This window comes from Anomaloglossus baeobatrachus, chromosome 1 (assembly GCF_048569485.1).
Source record: "Anomaloglossus baeobatrachus isolate aAnoBae1 chromosome 1, aAnoBae1.hap1, whole genome shotgun sequence".
Lineage (NCBI taxonomy): Eukaryota > Metazoa > Chordata > Amphibia > Anura > Aromobatidae > Anomaloglossus > Anomaloglossus baeobatrachus.
Genome location: NC_134353.1, coordinates 593,449,849 through 593,467,900, shown reverse-complemented (window position 1 = coordinate 593,467,900; position 18,052 = coordinate 593,449,849). Strand labels below are relative to the sequence as shown.

At 40.8% G+C, this 18,052-nt stretch overlaps 1 protein-coding gene across 1 annotated transcript in view; it reads right to left on the bottom strand.

Annotated features, from left to right (window-relative positions):
* The window catches only part of RORB (RAR related orphan receptor B), a 295,916-nt gene that overhangs the window by 64,897 nt on the left and 212,967 nt on the right, over window positions 1-18,052 (bottom strand). The window contains exon 2 of the mRNA XM_075318051.1: window positions 10,072-10,157. Coding sequence (XP_075174166.1) covers window positions 10,072-10,157 — 86 coding nt within the window. The remainder of the gene's footprint in view (window positions 1-10,071; window positions 10,158-18,052) is intronic.

Here is an 18,052-nt window from a genome sequence, read left to right as displayed (position 1 = left end):
TGTTTCCATTAGCTCAACAATGGGGCCCCCTAATGATCAATAGAACAAGGGTTTGGAACCTTTTATTTCTCCCCCAGATTTGGCAGTCAAGCATGCATGATGAAATACACAACTCGGCTGTTTCCATTAATTCACCAATGGGGCCCCCTAATAATCACTAAAAGAGGGGTCTAGAACCTTCTATTTCTCCTCCTGACTTGGCAGTCAAGCATGCATACAACTCAGCTGTTTGCATTAGCTTAGTGATAGGACTCCCAATGTTCACTGGAACAGGGGTCCAGAACTTTCTTTTTCTCCTCCAGATTTGGCAGTCAAGCATTCATGATGAATTATACAACTCGGCTGTTTCTATTAGTTCAACAATGGGGCCCCCTAATGATCACTAGAACAGGGGTTTGGAACCTTTTATTTCTCCCCCAGATTTGGCAGTCAAGCATGCATGATGAAGTATACAACTCGGCTGTTTCCATTAATTCACCAATGGGGCCCCCTAATAATCACTAAAAGAGGGGTCTAGAACCTTCTATTTCTCCTCCTGACTTGGCAGTCAAGCATGCATGATAAAGTATAGAAGTCGGTTGTTTCCATTAGCTCAAAAATGGGGCCCCCAATGATCAGACAATTATCACCTGCACTAGTAAAAGATACACATCCATTGTGAGAATTCCCCTTCAATTTGTGTTAAATTCCCTATAAAGTATCAACATATTCTGCAGCCCAGTACAGTAACTATGATCCCTTTAAACCAGTCATATTTGCAATTTGTCATGTTACATGATTAAAGTTCACAACATGCTATGGTTGTGGGTACTATACCTATACACATTGCTGCTAGTGATAAAATATACCAAAAAATAATTAATTTGTTTTGGATGTGTTACATTCACAGGTATATTTTTAATCAGGTTTTGTAAATTCTTTAGTAAGATATTCAGTGAATGTATTACACCTTGAACTGAAGCATCAACCAGTTAACATATAAAAATCACATGAAGAACAGTGGTATTCAAAAAAAACCCATTTACTATGGGTCAATGTACAATAAAAAAAAACACAGAAACAACTCATCTATGTGCCCACGGCAGAACAAAGTAATGCAACCACATTGAGGTTTGCCATAGAAGATTAAGAAATTCTAGGATTCCAAAAAGCTTGAAGCTATACAAAACACGTAATACTAACCAGATCCAAGTTGGATTCTGTGTTTTATGTTTCCTGGATCTAAAATTTGGACTAAATAAAGCTTCACATTTTATCGGAATGCTGGATCTTTGTTGTAAAAAACCTTGATATTTGAAGAGTATATACAGCGGGTAAAATAAGTATTGAACATGACAAGTACATATATTGCTAAAGATACTATTGACATGACTTTCTCACCAGATATTGGTAACAACTAGGGATGATCGAATACCTCAAATATTTGGCTACGCCCATGTTCGACGACTAGGTCGCCGCTATTCGACTATTTGCGAATATTCGATGTGCAATGTAAGTCTATGGGAAACCTGAATAGTTGCCGAATAACAACTATACAGGCTTCCCATAGACTTACATTGCGCATCGAATATTCGCATAGCGGCGACCTATTCGTCGAATATTCGCGAAGCTGATTATTGCTGAATATTTGTGATATTCGATCATCCCTAGTAACAACCCATCCAATCCACACAGGCAAAAAAATCAAATCATAGATGTCCATAAATTTAGTGACATGTAATAATGAGAAATGACACAGGGAAAAAGTATTGAACAGATCAAGAAAAAGAGGTAAAAAAAACCCAAGAAAAGTCATGACACCAGCTGAAATCTATAGTTATTGGAAAGCATTCCTGCCACTTGGTGAAAAATAATATAAGCTGATTGAACTGATGGCGCATAAAAAGGTGTCATGCTACCAAGGTGCCACACAAGAAACATCTCATGATGGGTAAGACCAAAGAACTGTCTCAAAATGTTTCCAACCTTACTATTGCAAAACTTACTGTTGGCATGCCCGATGCCTTCATATGTTATATTAAACATGAAAAGCTCCAGCTGTAATGTGATCGATAATCCTGCCTAGAGCGGAACAATGTTGGCAACAATGGCAAGATTTTATGGGAACTACATCCTCAGGGACTTTACTGTGGTGAGGAAAGTAGTGGAGGAGGAAATGTAGACTAAAAGTTATAGTTTAATGTACTTCTAAACAAAGTTTATACATCAAACTTGTTTCTGCTTTAAGGTCTGTTCTATCTACTGTATCCAGCATTACACTGAGAATGGTAGCCTCATTAACCATGACCTAGTACAGTAAAATACCTGTACAACCTCGTGGCTTACCCGATAAACCAGTAAAATCTGTGATATATCACAGCAGCTTCCCGCCTCTCTCCAGCGGAGGAGAACATTTACACGCTATTATGCCATCATCATATATTCTATGTCCACATGGTGATATGTGGTATCCTCCCGTTTATAACAGTTGTAACGGTTTTACATCTCCTCTAGCTTTTTCTCGTTTCTTTCTAAAGCCATTTTACAGATTGCTTCTTAATACGCCATCAGTTTAAGTGGTACTACTTGTTTTCCCTCTCTTCCAATTACAAGGCTTTGCTTGTTAGCTTTAATACTTTATGTTGCTGTCATTAAAAGGAGTTTACTTCAGAAAAGTGTGTCATTGACTTTTATTGTGATGGTGGCATGGCTCTGCTGGAGCAGCCTACAGCACATAGCTTTGTGAAGGGTAAGTAAGGCTATGTTTTGTACTACACTAATATTAGATGATTTAGGCAATTAGGTAGTGATGCAAAAAGAGCAAACAGAGAGCGCGCAGAGGAAGGAACTGTTAAGAGTTCTCACAGCCTATACCAACTCAACAAAAACTGTCCTACACTTTATGAAAAGTCACAGAAGACTAATTCATTACCACGTTTACATCTGATATAATATAGAAAAATAGTTTAATAGGGACAATATAAAAGTGGGAAAAAGAAATTAAAGAAGCTCTAGTATCTCTTGACTCTTATTCCAAATAAGTAACATTTCTAGACAATTTTTTTTTAACATTTTCCTGTTAATTGTTTTGAAAACTTATGACTAAATGGACAATTATATGTTAAAAAAGTAGCACTGACAAAATTATCTTCCCTAACCCTTTCTAGATATGTCTGTAATGTTGTATATTTATATTAAAATACTTAACGATCACCTTCTTCTCCAGTTCAAACGTCATTCCAATAATCTTCTGGGTCACTTTGTGGCTTCAAACCAATCACAGGGGTTTATATGTGGACCAGAAGCTGCTTTCACAATGTACCGGTAAGTCTACGGGTAGGCTTATATTGTTGGAAGTAGTAAAAACCCACACAAAATTATGTGTGTAAACTGGCAAGGGAGAAGAGCACTCAAGTGACCCAAAAGAGGACTAGAGCAATGTTGGAAACCATGGAACACAGCGATTGGTGCATATTTTAACATATCTACAATACATTACAGACATATTTAGACAGTTTTAGGCGATAATTTTTTTGTCGGGAGTGCCTCTTTAATTAACACACTTTTAACAAGGTGTATTCTTACATGATGATTACTTATTTTACATTTTTTATTTACTTAGTTTACACTTTCAAAATGGATTATATAGTCATTCTGACATGAATTTCCAATTAATTACACCAACATCATTGGGGTTCTCCAGGACTGAACTAATGATGACCTATCTGCAGGAGATGGTTGTGGGTTCCGACAGATTACAGCTGAACAGATTGGCATGCCGGGTGCCAGACCTCGCCAATCTTATAATGCTATCCTATCCTGTGGTGTCAGAACTCCACCAACTATTGTACCATCAATAATTCTGTCCTAGACAAATCCTTTATTAATGTATGCAGTTTTAGTGTGAAATCTGGTGACAAGTCGGCGCTAAGATTGTTATCAAGTTTAGTGAAAACTGGGTTTTCATTCTTGTACCAGGACATTGACTTATTTGGAGCAGAATGTGCTGGTAGACTTTGATTTACAGGTAAATATTCTAGAATTCTGTCTATTTCCAGTGTTGATGAGGGTTGACAAACAGTGACATAATGCCGCAAAAAACAAAGAAAAAAATGGTAGGCACGCAACCGAATAGGTTAAAACAGTCCTTTGTTTCATCCCGACAGAAGGATAGGGGGAGGATGCGGGGAGCAGGGATGAGCTGTTTTGTGCGGAGGATCACGCTTCTACAGGTCCAGACTATTTGGGTGAGTGCCTACCATAATGGCTGCAAGTTTAGATCTTTAGTGTTGGACAATTGTTCTGTTTTGCTTAGAAATAGTGACCTGATGACTACTGGTCGTGAAAAGAAGTATTCAAAGAGGTTCAGGTTAAGTTGTCTGAAACCTTGTTTCTCCTAAAGAACGGAAGCACAAAAGTAATCAGGCACTTCTATTACCAGTAAAGGCACACTTACACTTTGCAATTCGCAACATGCATGCAGCATCATGTTTACTCAGGCCGTCCAGGCTTCAGATCTGCACTAAATGATCAGTAATAGATTGTCCAGTGTGCATAGGTTGCCCTTACTTTCGGCAGCACAAGTCCTGTGTCCAAGGGATACTGCTTTGCCGAGAATTATGAACTTTATGCAAACCAAAAGATAATTTCACCGACTAACGAGTGTCTTGCTCATTCATCAGTTGATAGTCGGTCAGTTTAGATTGCACGATTGCTCCCTTGTACAACTAAACTAACATAAGTGGTGGTCAAGCATAACCAGCACATTGAAAACGCATGAGGAAAACGCTCATCCTGAATGGATGGTACTGTAGTTGCCCCCTCTGGTCAGGCTGATTAGGAGCGTAGATTAGGCTTTTATAATGTAAAAATAGATGAATAAATACAATAGCTGTAGTGGTACAAATTTATAATAAAAGTTATTTTACATCAGCATCATACCCCAAATGTACAAAAATGCACAGAAAATGGTGATAATGGAGAATTTAGATCCTTTATAAAGACACATCACTTTTATGTTAAGTTGAACAAAACTGTCATACTTCTCTTATGCCAGACTCGTCATCCATTTCTCTTGTCAACCTAACTTTTTGTTAAGTTTTAATATAATTCCCGTACTTATCTGCACTTTAATCTCACCAAAGGCAATTTTCTAAAATGCTGCCCACACTTATCATATAACCATCAGCCTTTAATCTTACAAAATCTTTAATCTTACAAATACAAGTTTTACATTCTAATTTAATAGCAAAATCACCATTTTTCTACCCAGAATCCATGCGCATTTTACTAAATAGAGAATCAGATATAAGTTCAGTATTATCATTCTTTACTTAATTGTTGGCAGTTGCAGATGGACTTTGTAGTCTGAAGAGAAGACAAGTTACTCATCATTGTGTCCACATTAAAATTAAAGGTGACAATTAGTAAAGGCCAGTAATTTTGCAATTAGTGCACTAATTGATAGCCCATTCCTAATGCCGTGATGGGGTAAGTAATGGGTACTCCTCCTGTTTTTAGTATTGGTGAGCGTATTATTCTATTTACCAAGTGTAATTGATCTGGTCAGAAAAAATAAGTGTGAATAATAATGTGTAAATCATGATTTTGCTCAGTGCCCCCACCAGAAGTAGACCCCTTATATGCTTGGTGCATTCTATCCTGCAGTCTATCAAGAAGCAGACATTGAAGGCTTAAAAAAGTTATTTTACTTAAATTATACAATTGTAATACATTAAATAAGAGACTTCATGTCATGCACATCTCTGCAACGATGTCTTAACCTCCAGGAGCAATCTAATCTCAGGTTTGGCTTCATTTTGCTCTCATTTTTTTCTGGAGCTACTTAAGGGGTGTACAAAGTTTACATAATTTGATAGGTGGAGCAGCTGGTGTGACCTACTTCTTGTTAACCATCTCTTCTTAAATGTGGTTAAGAGCAAAGATGTTACTGACACCACACACATTACACAAATTGTAATATTCATTTAGAATTAACGGATACATGGCTGTTATTATGTCTATAAGAGTGCTTTCATACTGCATTTTGTCCCTTGTTCAGTGGTCTCGTTGGGTCTTACGTACAACCCCCCTACAAAACGAGGTTCAATCGTGTGTGCTGATGGAGCCATTGACTAATGGTGTAAGTTGAGTCATCATGTGCTCTGTTGTGCACCACATTTGGGCATATACATCTACTGAAGTCTTCTACATCTGGTTGTCTGCCGCCAGTAGAAGTAAATACATTAAAATGGTGCACGACAGAGTACACGGAGACACCGACTGCACCATTATAGTCGATTTCCCCATTGGCGAATACGTTCAAATCCTGTTTTGCAGGGGGATCGGAAATAAGCCCTGAAGGGACCACTGAATAGGTGAAAAAAAGCAGTGTGAAAGCACCCTTACTGATAAGTCCTTGTTTTCATTGAAAATTAAATTTATTTCAATCAGTTGTCAAACAGATACATAAAATGTACTGAGTCACAGCTCAGGCTGAAATACAGTACATACAATTAGAGATGAGCGAACCTGTTCGGTTTGCATTTGTCAATTTCAGATGCAGTATGAGCCTAGGCCAGTTCGTTTGGGCTCGGTTTACTGAACACTTTGCTCAAAAGTCGGCAATGTTCAGTAAGGGGTACTTTGCACGTTGCGACATCGCTACTGCGATATTCTCGGGGTCAAATCGAAAGTGACGCACATCTGGCGCCGGTAACGACGTTGCAACATGTAAAGCCTAGAAGCACCGATAAACGATCACAAAAGCGTCGTAAATCGGTGATCTGTGTAGTGTCGGTCATTTCCATAATTTCGCTGTAGCGACAGGTACGATGTTGTTCCTCATTCCTGCGGCAGCACACATCGCTGTGTGTGAAGCCGCAGGAGCGAGGAATATCTCCTTACCTGTGTCCCGCCTGCATTGAGGAAGGAAGGAGGTGGGCGGGATGTTTACGTCCCGCTCATCTCTGCCCCTCCGCTTCTATTGGCCGCCTGCCGTGTGACATCGCTGTGACGCTGCACGACCCGTCCCCTTAGGAAGGAGGCGGGTCGCCGGCCACAGCGACGTTGCAGGGCAGGTAAGTGTGTGTGAAGCTGCCATAGCGATAATGTTTGCCATGGCAGCTATCGCAAGAGATCGCATCTGCGACAGGGCGGGGACTATTGTGTTCGGCATCACTACAATAGGCTAGCGATATTGCAGCGTGCAAAGTACCCCTAAGTGTTCATTTGCAGAAAACCCAACTCCCAGTTCCATCACAGCCATGTCAAGTATTGGCATGGCTGTAATTGGCCAGGGAAATCACTGTAAAAAAGTAAGCAAACGAAGCTGTAACTGCTCCCGTGGCTGTACTTCTGTGGCTGCTGATTATCCCTCATCCAAATTCATTGCTTTCTCAGCCCACCTGCATCTCTGATTGACTGCAGTTAGACCTCACCCCCACCCTCTCTGCATGTCTACATCATGGTATAAAATAAATAAAATTGGCGGCTTTTTTTTTAAAAAAAAAATATTTCAGATTTCAGCACCAAAGTTGCACCTCCTGGAAGAAAACTGCACTGCAAGGATGTCAACAACCATTTTTGTGCATTTTTTTTCAAATAGATGCAGATGGGTGCTGAAATTTTTACACTATATTCCTGCATCCAATCTACACCTCCTGGCAAAAAAAAAAATCGCATCACTACTGCATTACACCACATGTGGTAGTGATGCATTTTTATTCCAGAAAATGTAGGCTGGGTGCAGAAATATGATGTAGAAATTTCAGCACCAAAGCTGCATCTCTTAGCAAAACATTTTGCAGTTTATGCCAGAAGATGCAGGTCTGTGAACTCAGTGAGACATCAGACATCCCCTGATGTTGGTTACCTGTGGTCACAAGTGGAGGACCGTGGGAACCTCCACCTGTGGTCCCAACTAACCCGAGTGACTTCACCGCTGATCACTGGGGCTCAGTCTCTGCCTAAAGTTGCAGCGTGCGGTCATGTTCTATGGCTGCTCACTGTGCCTTCAAATGTAGCAGAGCTGGAATCGACGTGGACCTTATGTGGATTACTTCGGACCTGGATCTTTTGGGGGTTAATAAAGTGGTGAAAAAGGGTGTTTTTTTATTTTTTTTTTTTTTTAAAATAAAGTAATTTTTTGAGGTTTGTGTTTATTTACTTTCACTTACAGATTAGTAATGGGGGATCTCATAGATGCCTACCATTACTAATCTAGTACTTAGTGGTGGTTGTAAGCTAACATTAACCCCCTTATTACCCCAGTTGCCACCGCACGAGGACAATCGAGAGGAGCTGTGTAAAGTGCCTGGACTGTGACATCTAATGGATGTGGCAGTCCTGGGTGGCTACAGGCTGCTATTTTTAGGCTGGGGGGGCCCAATAACATTGGGTTGCCCAGCCTGAGAATACCAGTCACTAGCCGTTGAGCTTTATCATAGCTGGGTGTCACAATTGGGGGGACCGCACGTGTTTTTTTTTTAAAAAATTGTAAATAATAATAATAAAACAAAGCATGCGGTTCCTCTTATTTCAATAAACATCCAAGATAAGCGCATAGCTGGGGGCTGAAACTCATATCCATGGGCTTTATTTTTGCTGGTATCAGTAGATGAGGGGACCCTGTGAAAATGTTATTTATTTATTTTAAACCACAATACAGACGTGCAGCCAAGGTCTAACCAATCACAGATGCTGTCTGGGGGCAGGGTCTGACTGCAGCCAATTAGAGATGCCGGTGGGCAGGGAAAGCAGTGAATGTGGATGAGGAATAATCAGCGGTCCCAGAAGTACAGCCACGCTGGAGACTAGGTAAGTATGTCCTGCTTTAATTTCTTTCTATTACAGCCCCCCTACAACATTTTACAACACATAAGTTTGGCCTCCCATTGAATTCAATGGGCTTGGTATGTTCGACAAATTGTTCACAAACTGTTCGGCTAACATCGGGAAGCTCGGTAAATATTGGCGAATCAAACTTTGAAAGCTTCTCCTATACTTGCAATGTTAAACACGTATAACACATGGATGTCACAAGGATGACACAAGGTGCTGTACGTGTTTTTCATAGACTCATAAATAAACTTATATTGGGTTTTGTTATCCGTGATGACGGAAAAAAAAGGACGTCTTCATGAAAAACATGGACACGTGAATATCACTGTAGATTATAATAGGGATGTGTTGTATCCATGAATTAAACAGATATAATGCATACAAGCAACACGGACGTGTGAATAAGGTCTTAGGGGTACTTTGCACGTTGCGACATCGCTACTGCGATGTCGTCGGGGTCAAATCGAAAGTGATGCACATCCGGCGCCAGTAATGACATCGCAACGTGTAAAGCCTAGATGCACCGATAAACGATCGCAAAAGCGTCGTAAATCGGTGATTTGTATAGTGTCGGTAATTTTCATAATTTCGCTGGAGCGACAGGTACGATGTTGTTCCTCGTTCCTGCGGCAGCACACATCGCTGTGTATGAAGCTGCAGGAGCGAGGAACATCTCCTTACCTGCCTCCACCGGCTATGCGGAAGGAAGGAGGTGGGCAGGATGTTTACATCCTGCTCATCTCCGCCCCTCCACTTCTATTGGCCGCCTGCCGTATGACATCGCTGTGACGCCACACGACCCGCCCCCTTAGGAAGGAGGCGGATTGCCGGCCAGAGCGACGTCGCAGGGTAGGTAAGTGCGTGTGAAGCTGCCGTAGCGATAATGTTCGCTACAGAAGCTATCACAAGATATCGCTGCTGCGACGGGGGCGGGTACTATTGCGCTCGGCATCGCTACCATCGGCAAGCGATGTCGCAGCGTGTAAAGTACCCCTTAGATTGCATTACAACCCATGCAACAGAAATCTCTTATCAAATCACTGAATTAATGTAAAAAAATATATTCTACATATGTGACGTATATATGATTTTTATAATACGGTGTGTGTGTATATATAAATATATATATACTATATATATATTTTATACACTTGTGATTTTCCATAGAAATGCATTCAAGCCTGAGTTAATGCACCGAATACACACACGCTCGTGAGATATTTTGCCTTCACATCTTGTCTTAACTCTTACCTTGCAACCTTCGCAAGTGATGACACCATAGTGGATTCCTGAAGATTTATCTCCACAAATTTTGCATGGTATCACTTCAATTTGTGCTGTAGAAAAGAGAAGAGACAGCTCAGCTGACATGGCACATTTTTATTTAGCCTTTTCTATCCTTGGTCAATGACTACAGCATCAGATTTTGATGATTAAAAAGAAGTAAAATGTAGCATTCAGAATGCATAAGTAGAAAAACAGATCTCAGATTTAAGCTTCTCCTCAAATACATAATTTAATAGCAATATCCCGTATTTGCATGCTCTAAGACCCAGCACAAACATTTCTCTAATCCCTCTGCAGTCAGAATAAACATTTTAATGCAACTTGGTTTGTGGTTTTTATGTTAATACTGTGCTTTTTTTTTTAGGTCTGATGTTTATATCATTAAACGGTTTACATTATCATTTGCTTGTTTGTTCTAATAACAGTCACTGAAATAAGAAAGGGTTTACACAAAGAGTGTTACACCTAATACAATCAATGTCCAATTCAACTCCGCTCTACTTATCCGGCGTCTTGTTTATAATCAAGAGGGATTATTTGACTATGAGGAACGTAATGAAGTATTATACAATCCTGCCTCGCAACGGCTTACTATATTTTCGCTCTGAATTGCACCTGTACAAGGATACTTGAACATAGTGATTGTATTCTTGCCCGAGAGCCATTTATCCTTTGTGTCAAAGCAGGACAGGGATGTGTAACTGAAAACTCCTGTTATTAATTGTATACACAAGGTGAAAAGAAGCTATTGCTTTCCATGAAACATCTTAAATTACTGTAACTAACACTCTCTGTACCAAGTTTCCTTTGCAGTGTTAATGAGTGTCACAGTCTCTAACATTTCCTTCACAATGCATGTCTAATCGTGTAGGATTGCAAGATTTTTCACTTTTTCTGAACCACATTGTCATCAATTCACTTAAGAGCGTTTTTACACCCAGCCATAGAATCATCCCCAATGTGTATCACAGTTGTCCACAATTAGAAGAATTGTTTGGGTTGCACAATTTTTAGTAGGAGACATCAAAGTTTGGGATAGATTACCACGTCTTATTTTTCCTTTAATAGGGCCTATGTTTATTTATTAAATGCCTACATACAAACATAAAGGGTATAGCAATCTATGAAGGACAGAAAAGTGGTTTAAAGGGAACCTGTCACCAGGCTTTTCCCTTATGAGCTGCGGCCACCACCAGTGAGCTCTTATATATGGCATTCCAGTATATTGTATATACGTGCCCAGGCCTCTCTATAGAACATAAAAAACACCTTTATTTTACTCATCTAGGGGGCAGTCCAAACTGATGAGTGTCACTAGTCTTGGTCCGGCACCCCCTCCATCTTGTCTGATCACTGTCCTCCTTCTTCTGAAACACATCTTACGTCATCCACACAGCTTGGCATTGCGCTCCTGTGCAGGTGCACTTTGTTCTGTCCTGCTCAGGGCATATCAAAGTACTATAATGTGTAGGAGTGAGGAAAGTTTAAAGTCCACCTGTGCATGCGCACTACAGTACTTTGCTCTGCACTCAGGCAGGCAGATCAAACTGCACCTGCTCAGGACCGCAATGCCGACCTGTGTGGATGACATAGGACGCGTCATCCACACAGGCCTCAGAAGAAGGAGGATGGCGATAGGACAAGATGGAGGAGGTACTGTACCTGCAAGCAACATCACCCACCTAACCAGACCACCCTCTAGGTGGGTATTATAAAGGTGTTTTTGCATTATACACAGAGGCCTGGACTCTTATACACAGCATTCTAGAATGCTGTATATAAGGGATCACTGGTATTGGCAGCAGCTCATAAGGGAAAAACCTGGTGACAGGTTACCTTTAAGATCAGATCAACATGCTACTGAATAATAAAGGAGTGCATTACATGGAATGTGGTCTGCCTTGAGAACGTTTCATGCTAAAAGTCCGACTGCATTATTACACAGATAAGCCTGTTGATTCCTATATGACCTCAAAGCACTATTCCAAGTGGGAGAAATCGAATTTCGAAGCTTTGTCTGGAAGTGCACTAGGGCAGGATGATGCACTTCTAGCTTCTCAGTCTCAGCTGTATTTCCTATCTAGCATCATCTTCCCCTGGATGATTGGCAGGTCAGTCACCATGTACCTGAGAAAGTGACCTATCAGCCATGGAAGAATGCTGCTAGCTGGGAAAAAAGCCTGAAGCTGAGAAGTTAGAAGTGCATCATCACGCCTCAATACAAACAAAAAAGGAAAAATAATTTTATCACTGCTGGAGCACTGCTCTTTTAAAGAGCTACACAATCATATAAATGGTTTGGTGAGGGTATAATTTTCTGACAAGTTTCCTTTAAAGGTGTTAGCCACTTTAGTATAATAGATGTGTTGGAGCCTTGATTTTGTGGTGCTCATATATATGTATTAGAGGTTCTCCTCGAGTATTAGTCCAGCCTTCCTCACAGAATACATAGCGCTCTTCTCCTCAAAAAGGCAGTTGATTAAAGGGAATCTGTCAGTAGGTTTTTGCTACCTTAGCTTAGATCAGCATGATGCAGACAAAGAGATCCTGAATCCAATGATACATCACTTAGGGTGGCTTTACACGCTGAACATTATCGCTACGGCAGCGTCACACATACTTACCTGCTTGGCGACGTCGCTGTGACCGGCGAACCGCCTCCTTTCTAAGGGGGCGGTTGGCTCGGCATCACAGCGACGTCACTAAGCGGCCACCCAATCAAAGTGGAGGGGCGGAGATGAGCGGGATGAACATCCCTCCCACCTTCTTCCTTCCTCATTGCTAGCGTGTGGCAGGTAAGGAGAGGTTCCTCGTTCCTGCGGCGTCACAAGTAGCGATGTGTGCTGCCGCAGGGACGAGGATCAACTTCGCCCACGCGACAGCAGCGATAATAGGGAGAGGACCCCCATGTCAATGAGGAGCAATTTTGGACGTTTTTGCAACGATCCAAAATCGCTCCTAGGAGTCACACACAACGAGATCACTACAGCGGCCGGATGTACGTCACAAAATCCGTGACCCCAACGAGATCGCTGTAGCAATCTCGTAGCGTGTAAAGCTTGCTTTAGATTAGTGGCTGCAGCTTTTCCAACACAATCAGCATTTTTAGATTTAGCCATGTAACAGAACTGAGTAAGCTTCCCAACCCACACCAAGCTCTCTATACAGATTGAGCATTGACAGGGAAGTGTCAATCAGAGGAGGTGGGGGGAGGGGAGGCGGAACAGCGTGTGCGTAACTTTGTAGTCCAAAAAAATAAAATGGTTCTGTGCTTAAACAAACAAAGCAAATAAACAACAGATCAAACCTTAACAACATAAGCATTCCTGAACTTTCTGTGTTAACCATTGCAGCATGCTGTTTTCAGCTTACATTTCAAAAACCTGCTGACAGATTCCCTTTAAGGAGGCACATGTGATCAGATCTGTCCATCTCCGTCAAAAATGCTACAAAGGTGAACTGTGAATTGTTTATTAATTGGAGGAAGATTTTGGAAAGCACTCATCACATGTTCTGAATATCAGCTGCCACTTTAAGAACAAGGGAGCTGTGCAGTCTTCAAGGAAACAATAGAAGAGACCCTGTAATACTTATATATTAATGCGCACCATAAATCCATGTCCACAACACATTTACTTACCACAACATAAACCCTAATCCCTTTAATTCTATCTATACAATGGAATTTCTAAAAGGCGTCATCTAGAATTATCAATGTTTTGTCCCTAAGTTAAGTCATCAGTATCAGACAAGTGAAGATCTGACTCTCGACGCCCCAGTCTTATTCTATTTGTGGAAAATCTTATATAGTTGACTACATATATACCTTATAGCGTCATTTGTTTTCTGAAATAAGAATATTATTCTGCTTCGTCAAGCTTATCCTGCTTACTATAGAAATAACATGAGTGATTTAAACAAGCATGCATAAAGTGGAGTTGTGGGAGATGGCTGCCGTCCGAACAGCTGTTTCATGTCTATGTTCAGCTTCAGTCATCTAGAGAATTAGATCTGTATCCAGACATAAGGCCATTTTTTATATCATTTATTTTTCAGAAATAGGAGTTTATACAGTCAGGGCTTTTTTTATGTCCTATTGTATATACTGTAATGCTACAGTAAATGAGCACTGAATATTATACTATTTTGCACACCTGAAAATGTAGTGTTTCCTCTGATTCTTTCTCATCATACTTATTCTTTATCACTAGGCAGGAAAAAGCCATTGAGGGAACAAGCCAACATTTACAAGCAGGAGGGGAATAGTCTGGAGTCTCCATTGCATGTTAATCTTTCATACCAAAAGCAGAATAAAGAGCAATCCAGCACTCAAGGGAGAAAGGTAGCCGAGGGAAGAACACATCACGCCTGGCTAAGTAGAATCCTTACAACGCTCCCTGAAGGAAATTTATAACATTTCTTGTCAATATGGCTACAGCTTTGTGAACTTCATAAGGCAAGAGCATCTTCTCATTAATAGCAATGGCAAATGTTAGCCATTTCGGGATATATTAACTTCTTCAAGACCAGGCAATTTTCCATTTTTCGTGTTTGTTTTTTTGCTCCCCTTCTTCCGAGAGCAGTAACTTTTTTATTTTTCGATCACTGTTGCCATATGAGTGCTTTTTTTGTGGGATGAGTTGTGCTTTTAAATGAAACCTTGAATTTTGCCATACAGAGTACTGGAAATGGCAAAAAAATTCCAAGTGTGGAAAATTGCAAAAAAAAGTGTGATTGCACGATAGTTTTTGGGATATTTTATTCACTGTGTTCACTATATGGTAAAACTGATGTGTCAGTGTAATGCCTCAGGTTTGTATGAGTTCGTGGACACCAAATATGTATACATGTATAGGTTTACTATTATCTAAGGGATAAAAAAAAAATTCAGAAGTTTGTCCAAAAAAGTGGTGCACTTTTTGCGCCATTTTCCGTGACCCATAGCGTTCTAATTTTTCAGGATATAAGGCTTAGTGCGGCTTACTTTTTGCATCTCGAGCTGTCGTCTTTAATGGAACCATTTTGAGCAAAATTTGCAACAAGTAAAAAACGTAATTTTAGCGTTTGGAATTTTTTTGCCGCGACGCTAGTTACCAATCAGGTTAATTGATTTTATATGTTGATAGATTGGGCATTTCTGAACGTGGCGATACCAAATGTGTATATAGTTTTAATTTTTTTATTGTTTAATTTTCAATGGGGCAAATGGGGGTGATTTGACCTTTTAGGTTTTTTTAAATTTTTTAACTTTTTTTTGTTTACTAGCACAGCTCTGATCAGCAGAAATGCAGCATTCCTGTTAGAGATGCTGCTCTGTCAGCTCTAACAGGAAATCCGTCATGATAGTGACAGGAGTCATCACATGACCCGTTGCTAATATGCAACTATCGGCTACCGATGATCACATCACTGGGCCTCCGATGGTGGCAAGGAAAGGTGCGTTCCCTGCCGCGACCATTTAAATCGCACTGTCACATTTTGACAGCGCGGTTTAAGGGGTTACCAGGCGTGGGTGGATCACAGATCCATCAGCGCCTGTTAGCCACACATGTCTGTTGTTCAAATCAGCAGACATGTGCAGGGATCACTGCCGGCTCATCACAGCAGCCAGCGGTGATTACCCCAACATGATTTAGGACATATAGGTATGTCCTAGGTCATGAAAGGGTTAACACTAGAAGTCCCAGAGAGGGGTCATTTAACATATCTACCTTTGGAACCCAGAGACGGGTCGAATGACCTGAAGGATTTTAGTTAACATCCTATAATCACCGTCTTTTGTTCTGTAATTAAGGCCATTACTATCGCACCACAGGAGGTTGTTGTTTCCATTGAGTTTAGCCATTTAGTTTCTAGTTAGTTCTATTCAGTTTATTGTATTTGTCATTTGACCCTCTTTCGGGACTGCAGGGGGGAGCTTGTCATTTCTGGGACTTCTAGTGTTAAAGGGAATCTGTCAGCAGGTTTTTGCTACCTCAACTGAGAGCAGCATAATGCAAGCAAAGGCATTCTGAATCTAACGATGTCTCATTAAGATTAATGGCTTCAGCTGTTCTGACACAATCAGAATTTTTAGATTTAGCCATCTAGCAGAGTCCAGAGAGCTGTCCCGCCCACACCAGGCTCTCTATAGATATTGTACATTGATAGTGAGATGCCAATCAGAGGAAGGGGCATGTCAGACTGCCGTGTGTGTGACTTTGTAGTCCAGCAATAATAAGTCCTGCTTATACACAACAGATCGTATCTTGGCATGACAGGCATCCCTGAACTTTCTGTGTTAACCCTTGCAGCATGTTGACTTCAGCTTAGGCCTGTTTCAGACGTCAGTGATTCTGGTACGTATGTGCTAGTTTTTATACATAGCAGAGGACACATGCAGACCCATTATAATCGATGGGTCTGCTGACATATCAGTGATTTTTCACTGACTGTGTCTCCATGCGGTGTGTGCGTGATTGCGGCACGAAGACATGTCAGTTTTTTTCTGGCATCACTGATGACCCACGGACCACACTATGGTGTGTTCCGTGAAACACGTACCAGAAAAACATGGAAACTGAAAATATAAAGCATTTTTAACTCACCTTCTCCAACAACGCTGTGTTCTGCCTCTGCTGGCTGCTGCTTCAGAGCCAGCTAATTACTGTCATGCATATTCATGTATGCAGCCACAGCCGACTCGGAAGTAGCTTCAGCGGGGTCAGCGGCGACAGGAAACACACCAGAGCCAAAGAGTTCAGCACCACGGACAGCAGTAGCGGGGACAGGTGAGTTTATTTCCATGTGCAATCACGGATAACGGATCACGTATCATGGATTGCACATGGACAACCCATTCGTGCCGTGAATCACAGAACACAGAGGGATATATGCGTTTTTAACACATTAGTGAAAAACGTCTGTGTTTTTCACTGACGTGTGAGAAAGGCCTTACATAGCAAAACCTGCTGACAGATTCCCTTTAAGGGTTTATTAAAACATGCAGTGATTTAGCAACTATCCGAATAGCACAATTAGTCAGATAGTCTAGAAAAAAATCCCACAATCAGCATTTGCTCTCATAAATAATCTGTCTTTTGTTGAGTTTAATATCACATCTTCCTATTAAGATTTAAGGTGGCAGACACAATAAAACTTGTTTTAGTGTTAGAATAAAATGACTTGAGCAGAGTTTTCTGCATAGAGCTGTAGGTCTGTTCTGCTGATAGTGCACACTTTCCCTAAAGAGATTAGGATTCTAATCCCAAATATTATACTGCACAGCCTATCTTATATTTGAGCTCATCAGATCCAGCATTCTGCATGTAATCTCCAGCAGCATTACCCAGTGTTTATATAAGCCGTTGCTGTTTGAGCAATGATGACTGAGCTCTTTCAATACACCTGGACAAAAAGAAACACGACGTGCTTCCACCGCAATGTGAGTGACATATTTGCAGCAGCGTGCACTCAAACGTGACTTCTTAGCAATGTGACAGTGAAAGGCTTCTCTGGGATGAAGAAGTAGCTGTCATTTCATGCACTACTGTAACTTTCTATATTCCATCCCCGATCTGAGGTCCTGGGTACCATAGATTACACAGACATGTGGATAAAAGTGCAATCTGTACAGGAGGAGCATACATTAATCTATATATACACAGTGTGTACACTGTGCTGTATGGCTGTCTATAACGTTAAAGACATTTTAGATATATTTTATATATATTTTTCTCCAAATATAGTGCAATATTAAATCTCATAATACCCACTTTACTGCTCCTGTATTGCACCCATCTCATGTTTTCTGGGTCCCCTCCTGCCAGTCTAAATTACTTGCTCTACCGCTAATAATTTCCAAACCAAACAAAGACAGGTTCCTTCAGTCCGCTACATTGTCGAGTTGATACACATGGCACTTCTGGGGTGGTGGTCAAGTAGGTCCAAAACCATCTCAAGTAGA